This window comes from Ursus maritimus, unplaced genomic scaffold (assembly GCF_017311325.1).
Source record: "Ursus maritimus isolate PB19 unplaced genomic scaffold, ASM1731132v1 scaffold_12, whole genome shotgun sequence".
In the NCBI taxonomy this organism is placed as follows: Eukaryota; Metazoa; Chordata; class Mammalia; order Carnivora; family Ursidae; genus Ursus; species Ursus maritimus.
Genome location: NW_024423564.1, coordinates 53,949,293 through 53,963,053, shown reverse-complemented (window position 1 = coordinate 53,963,053; position 13,761 = coordinate 53,949,293). Strand labels below are relative to the sequence as shown.

Here is a 13,761-nt window from a genome sequence, read left to right as displayed (position 1 = left end):
TTTCTGGTCCATTCCAAGATCTCTCCAGCCATCTCAGAGGCTCTGAATCAAGGGGTAATAAAGCGAAAGGAAAGAAATGGTTTTTAAAAGGAGGGGCAGGGGAAGAAGAAAGAAGTGACTTTGGTGGGAAGAGGTGGAAGACCATTATTCATGTGCATTCGAGGGGCTATTCTAGAAAGTTGCTTGCCTCTCCCTATTTGGAACCTTGTGAGTGGAAGTTTTCTGTCTGAGATGTTATAACATTTTTGTTTTCCTCTCCAAACTGGTTACAGCCACTTTTTCCCCTCCATTACTTTTGCTCTCCACAGCCTTCAGTTCAGCAGTGGGGACCAATGTAGCTGTGTGATAAGTAAGAATTTGATTCAATCAACTGTTTCCTTTCTAATGTTAGTGTTTTGAATTGAATCGTGTTTTTAGATACTTTATTCTTTTAAAGACGTATTTTAAATTAGAGGCAAGTAATGAAAGTATGCTTCAGTTTGATCTTTTTTGCTCCCAGTAATTATTATTCACAGTCATTCTTCCCATTTGTTTCTAAATTTTTCTTTACATTTGTTTTTTTTTTTTAATTTTCAGATAAAAATTTATCCTGAGGTTTTTTTTCTAAGTGGCTGTATTTGCTATTGTTGTGTAACTAATTACCATAAGGGGCGCCTGGGTGGCTCAGTTGGTTGAGCATATAACTAATTACCATAAGGGGCGCCTGGGTGGCTCAGTTGGTTGAGCATCTGACTCTTGATTTTGGCGCAGGTCATGATCTCAGGGTCATGGATCAAGCCCCGTGTCTCATGCGTACTCTGTCTCAAAAAAAAAAAAATTATCACAAACTTATTGGCTTAAAACAGCACACTTTGTTAGTTCACAGTTGTGTAGGTCAGAAGCCTGAGTGGGCTTGGCTGGGCTCTCTGCTTAGATTCCTATATGGCCAAAATGAAGGGCTGGCTGGACTCTTACCTGGATGCTCTGGGGACACTCCATGTCTAAGCTCATGTAAGTTGTTGGCAGAATACGGTTCCTTGCAGCTGTAGGACTAAAGTCTCCTTTCTTTGCTGTCAGCTAAGGACCTCTCTGTGCTTCTCCAGGTCCCCTAACATCTCACAGGACCTCCTCATCTTCACCCCACAAGTCCAGCCTTTACGCTTCAATTTCACTTCCTTTTCTGCTGCCAGCCAGAAAACTCTGCTTTTGAAAAGCCCCTGATTGGATTAGATGGACCTGGATAATCTTCCTTTTGCCACACAATGGAACATAAACACAGGAATAGTACCAGGAATCAAAAGTCCTTAAGATTCTGCCACAGGTTCTGAAAAGAAATACTTGACAAACCATGCACAAATTGACTACACACGGTTATGGAACTAAATACTATGTATAATTAAAAGTGTTTTTTCCTTTTAGGACAGTTCTCTTTTTGAAACTTATGATGTTGAACTCATTAAAAAAGATGGACAGAGTCTTGGGATTAGAATTGTTGGCTATGTTGGAACTGCTCATACAGGTAAATGAATCATTTCTATTTTATATTTGGAAATAATTGTAAAGGATGTTGAGGTTTCTAGATAGTAAAATTAAATATCTACAAATTTTAATTTCAATACTAAACAGTAAAACCATGTATCTATTGTGGCAGCCAGTTACTTTTCAGTGATTTGGGAATTAGTTTTATCTCAGTTTTATAGCTGACTTGATTGTCATTAACAAAAGGATTTAATTGTCCAACTCTCTAACATTTGAATTGTATCTTCTCTTTTTCTAAGATAGATATACTTAAAATATTGTGACTTACATATTATGACATTTTAGATGTGATAACGTAAAAGGATTACTGTATATATTATGAATGTCAAAAAGTATTACTATAATTACTAAATAAATTAATTCTTTAATTAGAATTATTTTCCTGTCATATAAAGGGATTCTATTATAAGAATACATACATGGCTCAAGTATCTCTGAATAACACTCTCAATTCCTATATGCAAAGTTTTGGTAACTTTTATTGTAAGACTTACTCTATTATTATAAGACAATCCTTAGAGTAAGGAAAAATAAACCTTTAGATAAATATTTGCTAGTAACATGAATTCAGAGTTATTAAATGTTCTAGTTTTTTAAAAATAGCAAGATTAGAAAGTTAATTTTTTAAAAAAATTATTATTTTGCATACTTAGAGCAGGTGGAAAGATTAAGAGTGCTAATGTATTCAAAGTCCTGAATGAAATTCATGTCAGACCACCTTGTGCTATTTTAGCCTAATGAAATAACTGTTTTTAAACCTTTAGATTTTTCTAAGTGCCACCTTTATTAGGTTCAGAATTTAAATGAATTCCAAAAGAGCTAAGTATGGATTGTATAATAATGTTGGGGGAAAAAAAACTATATTGAATAGCTCTTAATATGCTGTCAGGTTAGAGAAATCATGGCTTAGTTGCTAAACTTGTGGCTTATGAACCTTTATTATATTAAGTTTTTGGAGCCTTCTTGTAAACCTCACAATACAATATACACACCAAGTAAAACGAAAGTGAATAACCAATAAAAAATTGAGAAAATCTGATGTTTATGTTACTGAATAAAGAAAAGAGTCATTTTACTTCTTTACTCTCAAAAGAAGTTTTGGGGACTTTGGGGGGGGGGCAGTGGTGAATCCCAAAACTAGAACATTTAAGAATTCAGTATGCTATTTGATATGTAGTCTTTCAGAGTAATTTTTGCTTTATTCTATTCATTGGACTTTTGAGGGGGGTTACTTTGCTTAGTTCTGAAAGGGATAGAAAAACGAATATAAGAAAAACCTAGTCAGAGAAAGAAATATGTAAGTAACTTAATTGTTTAAGGATAAATGAAATATGTGTCTTAGAGCCATAAGCAAACTATCATCATATGGCAGATGAAAGATTAAATTTGATGGAATAAAGAATTCACAAAGAGGCATTTGTGCTAGGCATGAAAAAGGATTTTGGTAGAAGGGATGACATTTATAGGAAGAAAAAAATGAATAAGAAAAGGAGTAACATCATGACAATACTTAATGCTTTGGTGAAATATCAAGAGTCTTGTGTGTGTGAACTTTTGTCTTAGAGGGATGGCAGTTGGAAGATAAGTAAAAAAAAAAAAGTTTGGGCAGATTATGGAGGTCCTTGAATTATGGAGGTCTGTGAAATTTACATTTTATTATGTAGGCGATAGGAATTCGTTGATGTTTATTTTTCTTCTATGGACAATTATTTTAAGTTCATTTGAAATGAATGAAAATATAAAATCATCCTAAGTTATGGTTTTTCATTTTCCAGTTTCTCTTCTAGTCTTTGCTCATTGGAATGTATACTTTTTATATAGGTGTAATTTTTATTTAGCCATTTGTTTGTATTTAAATATTTTATAATGTGGAGGTGATTTAATGTTGCTGAATTTTTTTTCTTTTCTTTTCTTTTCTTTTTTTTTTTTTTTGGAACACTGTGTACTTTTCTGTGTCTGGGAAGCTAACATGAGCAGTGAACTAAATGTAGGTAGGAAGACCAGGTAGGAGACTCCTGTCTTAGTGCTGGTGAAGTGATAAGTCTCCGAGGCAGCAGGAAGAAGGGGGACAGCCCAAGAGAAGAAGATGAGACTGCCTGGGCTCTCCTGAATTCCAGCTTATAGTAGAGTGCATTTCATCAAGCTTCCATTACTGATGATTTTTCCAGAAATAGTCATCAGTCACATCATTTCAAATTCGGGTCACTTGTGATGGTGACAGTTTGTAATAATCCATCAATTTCTCTGCTTGTGTTCAAAGTAGTATTTATCAAGCCTCAAGTCAGCCCCTGTAGCTAATTAACCTCTTGATATGAATTTTGCAATCAAGGTCTAATTAGAGCTTTCTTCCTTTTTCCATATGTTTTTGTGCACCTCAGGGGAGGCTTCAGGGATTTTTGTGAAAAGTATAATACCTGGCAGTGCTGCTTACCACAACGGCCAAATTCAAGTGAATGACAAAATAGTTGCTGTAAGTTACTGCCCTTTGTTTTAGATTTGAATCAAGTTGGGGGGAAAAAGTTACCTTGCTTATAGTGTATATGAGAGGAGAATGGCTTCATATAATCTCATAATGTTTTAAAAAATTAAGTTCAGTGAAATCTCATTGATTTGGCTCTTAGGATCCTAGATTTTTTGTTTTGTTTTGTTTTTGTGTATGAAGAAAGGAGTCACTAACCGTATTGGTAGAAAAAAAATTATATATATACACACACACATACATCTGAAAGATGTTCTAGCATTCTCCTAAAAAAGACTTTCAAGCACCTCTGTGTTCTTTAAACTCACTCATTTTATATACATTTTAGTAGGCTATTAACCAGCTCTTTTTATCTCTTCATGAAAGTAATTTTTCTACTAACAGTAAGTAATTTGAGTACATACAAATTTGAGATATTTTATATATTAGAGAATATAGTAATTACCTTTTGTCCATTCCGGCTGGTCTTTCTCCATTTAGTAGAAATTGTTTAAATTTTAAAGTTTATTTGAATGATATTTTTGAAGCATAAGCATACATATCTACATAGATACACACATTTAATTTAGTGATTTACATAGAAGCAAATGTTTGTTGGCGTCATTTGCATTTTTGTCCTTCAGGTCCATCTAAGGAAGCATCTTTCATGACCCTTGGCTTAGGAGATGTCTTGTGATTTGCAGGGGATAGAGGCCTAATTTTATTCTCCCTGCCAGAATTGAAAATAGCAGCTAACTTGAAACCTCTGTGTAATGTGTCTCTTAATATTTTAGGTTGATGGTGTGAATATTCAGGGTTTTGCCAACCAGGATGTTGTTGAAGTCTTACGAAATGCAGGGCAAGTGGTACGTCTAACCCTCGTTCGGAGGAAGACGTCTTCATCTGCTTCTCCACTTGAATGGCCTTCAGACAGAGGTAGTTAATGCCACGATCCCTCTCCCCACCCCATAGGCTGGGCTTGGAAGAACAGCTTACTTATGGAAGTTGCTCTGTGAGTCTGGGAAGGAAAAATTGCCCATCTTTTGTAATGCAGTGATGGAGAAATGAATCAGCTCATTTGTGCTTTGAAGAAGAGTGTCCTTTGCCTATTATGATGTGCCAGTCCAAATGTCAGAACACGGACCCTGACATGCATTAAGCTCTGAGAGCTGTTCTAAATGGAGATGGAAATCATTTTTCCAAAAAGCTTCTAAATTTCATTTATTACTTATATTTGAATAATAAAACTTCGACACCTTTTGTTCTAGGGGCTCTCATTTGTCTAATGCTTTGACATTTTGCACACTTCAGAGTTCATATGACTTCTAACAATATATTTGATTCTAATGTCTCCTGATTTACTCTTTGAAATAGCAGAGGGGAAAAATAAAACCTGGATTTTTATTAAGGACATTTTTATTTGTGAAATATTTGTTACTTTTAGTAAAGAATAACAAATTTTCATTATAGAACAAATACATAATTATATGCATGCCAGTTAGTTAATTACCAGGTTATTAATGGGTAGATCAACAAAATTTGACAATCCTGAAAACAAATTCAATTTAAAATGAATGACTCGTTATAGAACTAGTGAGTAAGAAATAATTCCATTAGAATTTGTCAGAAGAAGAAGAATACATTTTTCCCCCTCTCTTTTGAAGATATAATAAGCCTGGAAGCCTTGCTTTCAACCGATGTTGATTTATATTTAAATTGGAACTTTTTAAGTTTTATGTGATAGTGGAAATTTTTCTGCTGAAAGACAGATGCCCTGTCAACTGCATCGTATGTATGAAATTAGAAATTGCCTAAATAGTACAAATTGTACAAATGCTATATTGACCTTAAAAGGTTTACATAAATATTTATAGCAACATAATGGTTTCTAATAGCTCTGATAGAGCTGTTGGCTTCAGTCTACTGTATCAAATAAAGTATGTCATCTGCGAATTCTTTCCTGCGCATGCCTACATTTTAAATTTATGTTGGGATAAATTTTGACACTACATTTGCACTTCTTGCATGGTTAAGAGGTCCTTCCTGTGGGTTTTACTAGCACCCTTGGTAGAGTGCTCTACCGTAGCATTTACCACACCTTGTAGCAGTCACCTGTTTTATGTGCAGCCACTGTAATGTAGGGGAACGGTGATGCCTTGGTTCCCTGCCCCATGTAACAACATTTTTGTGTGCCTTCCAGAGCCAGCATTTGTCTGTTTCACTGAAGCAAACCACAACTTCTAACTCCACCTTCCTCTACCATTCTAAATCTTTTTCTCCTCTAAACTCCTACTGTGTATATACCTTGTATATCTTATTAGTGTACCAAGTTGTATACTGCTCGTAGCATACATTTACATCATATACTGCTCTGTACTATAAACTCTGGTATGTAACTGTTTTCCCCAGGGACACTAGCAACTTCTGGCCACAGTACTTTGGCTAGCACTAGGCTGTGCTTTTCATATGTATCAGTGGATTAATGATCTAAGAAATTTTATGTGTGGTTAAAAATGTCATATTAAGATCATAGGACCTTTTTAAAAAAAAACTTTTTTACAGTATTTATTTATTTTTAAAGATTTATCCATTTGAGAGAGAAAGTTCAGGGGAGCACAAGCACCTGGAGGGGGGAGGGGCAGAGAGAGAGGGAGAGCAGCAGACTCCCTGCTGAGCGGAGAGCCCCACATGGTACTTGATCCCAGGACTCCGAGATCATGACCCGAGTGGAAATCAAGTCAGACACTTAACCTTCTGAGCCACCCAGGCACTCCAAGATCATAGGAACTTTTAACTGGTTATATTTTTCAACTTTTTATAGTTGGCCCTTGAATAACACAGGTTTGAACTGTGTAGGTCCACTTATACATGGATTTTTATCCAATACAGTACCGTACTGGTATTTTCTGCAAATGTGTTTTCTTATGATTTTCTTAACATTTTCTTTTCTCTAGCTTTATTGTAAGAATACAATATATAATACAGATAATATATAAGATATGTTAATTGACTAAGCTGTCAGTAGGGCTTCTGGTCAACAGTACCTTATTAGTAGTTAAATTTGGAGGGGAATCAAAAGTTTTATGTGGGTTTTCAGTTGCATGGGGGAGGGAAGTGCCCCTAATCCCCCGATTGTTCATGGGTTAACAGTATTATAAAAAAATTTTAAACATACAGAAAAATCAAAAAATAATATATCAAATACCTACAAACCCACCATTTAGAGTCAACAGTTAATGTTTTACCATATTTGTTTCATCTATTTATCTTTTTTCCTTAATCATTTAAGAGTGAGTAGTAGACATCAGGCACTTTAGTCCTACGTACTCAATCTATAGTTTCTAAAGGTAAAGATATTCTCTTGTAATAATAATATCATTATCACACCAAAGAAGATTAGTAGTAATTCCCCAATATCAAATACTTAACACCTACTTATATTTTCCCAGTTGCCCCCAATGTCTTTTGTAGCTTCTTTTCCCACTCTCTGAAAGAAAAACTTCATAAAATCAAGATTCAGTCACACATTGGACTTACTGCCTGAGTTATGTTTCTTTAATTTCTTAATCTAGAAGAATCCCCCACCCCTGCCTCTGTGGCACAGACTTATTGTAAAGGGATTTGTCCGTTTGTCCCTAGAATACTACATTCTAAATTTAATTGTCCTTGTATAATTCAGCTTATTCCTCTATCCACTATGTTCCATGTGAGAAGTTAGCTATAAAGCCTTAGTTAGATCCAGGTTAAACATTTTTGGTAGGAATACTTTATAAGTCACGTGTGATCATTTAAAAATGACCTAAAATGGATTCCTGTTCAACCTTTCTTGTGTTGAAGAGATATGTAATGACTTGCATGCGTGAGATCAAAAGCTTTGGATATCCTATTACTTAGCTCAGTTTAGCTAAGGGAGGAGCCAGTGAAACCAGGGGCATTCTCTCCAGTTCCCTTCCAATTCATAAAGTTACCTATGTAGAGTTATTATTATTATTTTTTTAACTCATGATGATGTCATGCCAGAACCTAGGAGAGCCCAGAGCCCTGGGATGGGCTTATTCTGCGTATCTTGCTCCTTACGCACTTTGACCACAAGAGTGTCAGACCTTAGTGTTCTTTTTCTTTTCTAAGGCTATGTGGAAAAGTATCTACTCCTGCTTTGTCAGTGACTTTATCTTGATCTTACCTTCCCAGCGCCTGGTTCCTTATCCTTTTCAATAAAGGAATCCTATATGTAAGTTACCTGAGATGTTTGTATTGAGGTTGTGAACAGGACTGGAATAAGCTCACTTAAATATGGTCTTCAGCTGCTAGTGATTCAAGTTAGCAATTCTTATTTTAGGAACTGCTGTGGAACCATCGGATACACCAGCCCACTACCTAACCGGAGCAGTGGAAACGGAAACTAATTTGGATGGTGGGAATGAGGAAACTGAAGAAAGAATGGATAATCTGAAAAATGACAACATACAAGCCTTAGAAAAATTAGGTAGGCACAAAGCTTTCAATTCAAAACAAAGTAATATGACTTTCTCAATTGTTAACCATTTTCTCTCTTTATAGTTAATATGAGAAATTTTAGAGGCATTTTGAAGATACAAAATAGGATATTCTTTTTTTTTTTTTTTTTTTTAAAGATTTATCTATTTGAGAGAGAGTGAGTGAGAGAGAAATTGAGTGCATGATCAGGGACAGGGGCAGAGGCTGAGGAAGAAGCAGACTCCCCGCTGAGCAGGGAGTGGACACAGGCCTTGATCCCAAGACCCTGGCAGATACTTAACTGACTGAGCCACCCAGGTGCCCCCAAAATAAGATATTCTTTTTTTTTTTTTAAGATTTTATTTATTTGAGAGAGGGAGGGAAAGAGGCAGAACACAAGCAGAGGGAGCAGCAGGCAGAGGGAGAAACAGGCTCCCCACTGAGCAAGGAGCCCAACTCAGAACTCAAACCCAGGACCCCGGGATCATAACCTGAGCCGAAGGCAGATGCTTAACCCACTGAGCCACCCAGTCATCCCCAAAATAGGATATTCTTAATATCAACATTTTAACACTTGTGGCAGTTGGGGACCAAGCATGTTATTGTTTAATCTTTAATTAATTTTGCATGCATTTTTATTAGTATGTGTTAACTATTTTTTAATCTTGTCAGCATTTTTAATTAGTGCTTATGTTAACATGTATTATCATTGATATAACTATAGATATCTAGCTATCTGTATACATATAGCAGTGTTTCCTTTTGCCATAATAATTCATAGCGTATACATATTTACATGGTTTATCAAATTGCCAGTTTGCTATACGTTTATACTTTAATCTTCTTTTCAGTTTATGTGCAACTTTGTCTTTTTACTTTGTACTTTGATACCTTGGCTACATAGTTGACTGTTCTGCAAGCATTTTGAATAACAGTCTCACACAATTCCCTGCATAGAGGTGCTCCAGAAAGCCTTGACAGTTGAATGAAATGGAATACTTAACACCATCCTCTTCCAGAGAAGTTTTGGCTTTGATTATCTCATCTCAGGAAAGGATTTCCTGAAGGAAGGAGTAACCCCTCATTCAAGTTAAAAAATTTCCTATAATTTGGAAATTTACCTTATTCTTTTTGACCCAAGTGGATTGTAGTTAGATCTTTGCTATTTAAATTCAAGTGAACCCAGATAGATTTTCATGGAACTATTGCATGAAAATCAAGTACATTCTGAAGTTAGAAGTATTTTCAGACACTTTAATCTGCTCTTTTTGGATCAATCTTATTTTTTTCTTCATGAGTATGTGTAATTTCAGCTTGACAGTAAGACCAAAATCATTGAACTGCTAAGAAGTTAGCTGTCTTTTTCATTATAAGGGCAGAAAAACTCCCCCTTCTTCCCTTCTAGGTTCTTTGGTCTAATAATTAAATTGATATAAAACAGATTAATGGGAGAAAAATTTGATGAGGAAACCCCATAAAAATATGAGACCCAAGAGTAAGTTGGACAGTTGAGGCTTATATGCCATTCTAACTTAAGGAATGGGGTGGAGGCCTGGGGCTTTAAAGATGAAGAGGGTAATTTGCAGCATGTTAAGAAGAGCAAATGTTTGGTAATTAAAAGTTTGCTCTGTCATGCCAATAGGTCTTTCAGATACAAAAGTTATCTCTGGTAATAGCTCTTTCTGGTCTAGACCTCATATCTAAATTCTTCTAGGTAGTTAAAGGAGAGGTAAAAGTTTTTCCTGAGTCTGCTGGGTCTTGCAAAAAATACTCAAAATACGCCACATGCAAAAATGGCATATTTTGGGGTGGCATATTCTCCCCTTCATTGCCATTTGAATAATTGTTTCAGATAATCCTACTATTAATTTTTTTAAGTCATTTTGTGTAGCCCAGGATTTATTGGGCTGTGAAAATAGTCTTTTTCCTCTGGTACTTAGCTTTGTGCTATGCTTTAAAACTCATGACTATCTGTGCTTCCACTGTGCAAATGAAAGATGAAAGAGTTAAAAGAATTGTAGGTGAGATGTCATTATTTTATACATGTGTACGAAATGTCATTTTTATGCTTACAGTTCATCCAGAACTTTGCAGATTAGCTTACTGGATAAGAAGCTGCTGCACGAAAGAAATTTAACAAAGATGGTAGAACTCTTACCGTAATTTCTTACGGAAGTGTTGACAACAGTAGATAGGCACAAAGGTGCAGAGCCCACATTGAATGATATTTTGCTTTTAATAAGATCTTTCGTTAGTTATCCCCAACATGTCAGTTGATATAGTTATTTCATGGATATTGTTTTGTACGTCCAGTGAGTTAAGCTCTTTAGTGTTTATTAGTCTTAGTCTCTGAATTCTTAGGTTAGCCTGTTTTACTTGATGATTTGCATTATGTAATTAAGCATTATATGCATCCAAGATGAGCTGTCCATGCTGAAGACTGAAAGAGCTGATATTGCAACTTATGTTTGATTTTAGACAGATGGTTATGTCAGCTGGAGTAAGTGTTCTGTGACTTGTTTAATCTTGTGACAAAATTGAGAGAGTTTTTCTTTAACTTAGAGAAAAAAAGGTGAAGGTTTGTTTATTTTCTGCTACTGCTTTGGATATAAGTTGAAATTGTATTTTTAGTACTTTAACTTTTGCCTATGAGTCATTCTTCAGACTACGAACTGTGTCCTGAGCTTCTGGCCAAGATCACATGGGGGACAGGCAGGGCACTTTAAATCTGTCTTAGTTCGTCAATATTATCTGACCTATGCAAAAGCAATATTATAGTCAAGAGTCACAAGGGTATAACTGAGTAACCACATGAGACCAAAGTACACAGAGTTTCTAGGACGTTAAATCTCATGCATCTCCCTGGTTGAATTAAACCAGACATGGTTTTATATCTGCCCAAATGAGAAGTCTGACTGGATTGTGTTGATATGCCCAGTTGATGGTGAAGATGTCTTGGTAAGTTTTTTACTTTTCCTGTGGGTGTTGGAAGGTATTACTTTGAAGTGATTAACATTTAAATTAAATCCTTGTTTGTCTTAACATACTGTAAAGCAAAGCCAGATGTATTTTACTTGTAAACTGCAGGATGTTTACATATAAAGTGTATATATTTCAAATTTCATTTCTAACTCATCAGTTCCTCTTCCCTGTAAAATAAAATTGAATAAAATATAAAATTTTTCCTTAAAAACAAAAACCCGTTTATAATTTGGTCATAAGTGGCCTTACATTCTACGTTAGTCTTGTAAGTCACCTCTGACTTACTTTACCTGGTAGACCCATGTTCGTGCATTTTCCTTTTTATTCGTTTCCCTTTTACTTACTGGAACTGTGCTATTATTGAGGAATTTAGTAGTTAAGTTTGGCTCACAGTAGCTTCAACTTTTTCTTTCCCCTCTAAAATCCAGAAAATGTTCCGGACTCTCCAGAAAATGAGCTGAAATCTAGATGGGAAAACCTGTTGGGCCCGGATTATGAAGTAATGGTATGTTAAAATATTGTAATAAAAAAGACATTCATGTCTCATTGCATGTCAAGCTCCTAACATTGCAGTTTAAAGAAATGGGAGAGCCCAAGATTAGCCAGCTTGCCTTTATTTTTCTCCTGCCTTTCTTCCCTAGTGGACTGATTGATTTTTTCCCCCCTCTTTTAACATTTTAAGCTATAAGAGCAATTAAGGACTGCACACAAGTTTCAGTTATAATTAGCAGACACTCGGTTCATGTTGAAAACATTTAAGTCAACAGTAGGCAGAAGAATCTTAGAAAACTTGCTTTAAATTTATAACCTGTATCAGCTGCTTAAAATTGCTGGCATTTTTATGATTGCTTTTATGATCTGTTTGTTTTATTGTTCACTGAAAGGGCTGTGGATATTAGTCCTATGTTTCACGAAGAATCTTACAGTTTTATGAGAAAAATGAAAGAATGATTATCAAATGTATTAGGGAGAACAGGAAGTAATTTAGGTTAGGTATAAGTTTATAGCACCAGTGGTCCATTAGACTTCCTTTCACCTGTTATTAGATTCATTGAGTAAGGGATTGATTACATTTCCCCATATGAATCCACGTGAAAGCAGAAAGCTGTGCTTAGAAAAGCTTCTATAGTGTTCACTAAATGCGTTAGTAATAAAATATTCTATTTCTATTGTCATTCATGTTTTCTTACATATGTTTATCATTAGTACTTGTTGGCTGGTTGGAGATTTTTTTTTCCTCTTATTGGTTCAGAACATACAGTCACTATCTATTGTCAGAAAACTTCCAATGTTGTTGAGTTAAAACACGCCATACTCTATTCTTGCTAATTTCATACTCGCATTTGGTCCTCATGAAGTGCTGCTGCTTTACTTCATAGCTTTCAAATGCTGTTTTGTCATTAGGCTATCTATCACCTTAGCAAATAACTTTTTTTACTATTCTTAGTGGTTTGGTATTCAATTTGGTGTCCCAGTATTTATAAATGGGACACTTTCGTGATGGGCTCTTTTTGGTTAAAATTGTATTCTCCTTATAACTACCCCTCCAAATTTCATTTATCACATACTGAGGGCATAACATAATGGCGAGAAAAAGGGGACAGAATTTGAGGTTGGGAATTTAAAGTGACACCTTATTCATTAAGGATTCTTGCTATTTTGAGGGATGAGGATCAGAAAGGAGAAACCAAGCAAGATAAATAAATGCATGCATGCACTCATGTACTCCGATGTTTCTGATTTCATTTTTCTTCTAGAATCTGCTTATGCGAAGTACAGTACTTTTAGAAGCTTAGTTGGATCATTGTGTAACTCATCCCCTCCCTCCAGATGCACCGTACTTTATTAACAACTTACACATGCAAATCATCAGTATTTTGCTTGGTAGGAATTCACTTCTGGGGATCTCTACCACTGAGGCTTAGGACAATAGTTTTAGGCCAGGATTAAGAGCTTTAAGTATTCCATGAGCTTCTCACCAGGCCAGGTCTTTCTGTTCGTGTCCTTGCCAGCTATTTCTCCTAGGGAAATGGTGGGGTTTGCTGTGGAAAGTCAGATGCTTCAATTTTTCCAAACTCGTCTCACTCTACTGACCTCGCAAACTTTGTTTTAAGGCCTGAATTTAAAAGCAAAACTGATTATACTCTTGGCTTTGTTATAGGAATAAAATTTTTATGGACTCCTTATAACAGAGGATTATATTAAAATTTTAGGGGTCATGGATTTTTAAAAACAGTGTATGTGTTTTGCACATCCCCTTCTGGTTCAACTGAGTAATTTAGGGGAAAAGATTGCTGAAGAAAACAGTAACAACAAGAAAAATATTC

The 13,761-nt window shown here is 35.4% G+C and overlaps 1 protein-coding gene across 2 annotated transcripts in view; it reads left to right on the top strand.

Moving 5' to 3' along the window:
* PATJ (PATJ crumbs cell polarity complex component) overlaps positions 1 to 13,761 on the top strand; it is a 336,896-nt gene that overhangs the window by 35,414 nt on the left and 287,721 nt on the right. For both annotated transcript variants that reach the window (XM_040627217.1, XM_040627218.1), the window contains exons 9-13: positions 1,399 to 1,498; positions 3,897 to 3,988; positions 4,771 to 4,912; positions 8,316 to 8,462; positions 11,863 to 11,939. In XM_040627217.1, the coding sequence (XP_040483151.1) occupies positions 1,399 to 1,498; positions 3,897 to 3,988; positions 4,771 to 4,912; positions 8,316 to 8,462; positions 11,863 to 11,939 (558 nt within the window). The remainder of the gene's footprint in view (positions 1 to 1,398; positions 1,499 to 3,896; positions 3,989 to 4,770; positions 4,913 to 8,315; positions 8,463 to 11,862; positions 11,940 to 13,761) is intronic.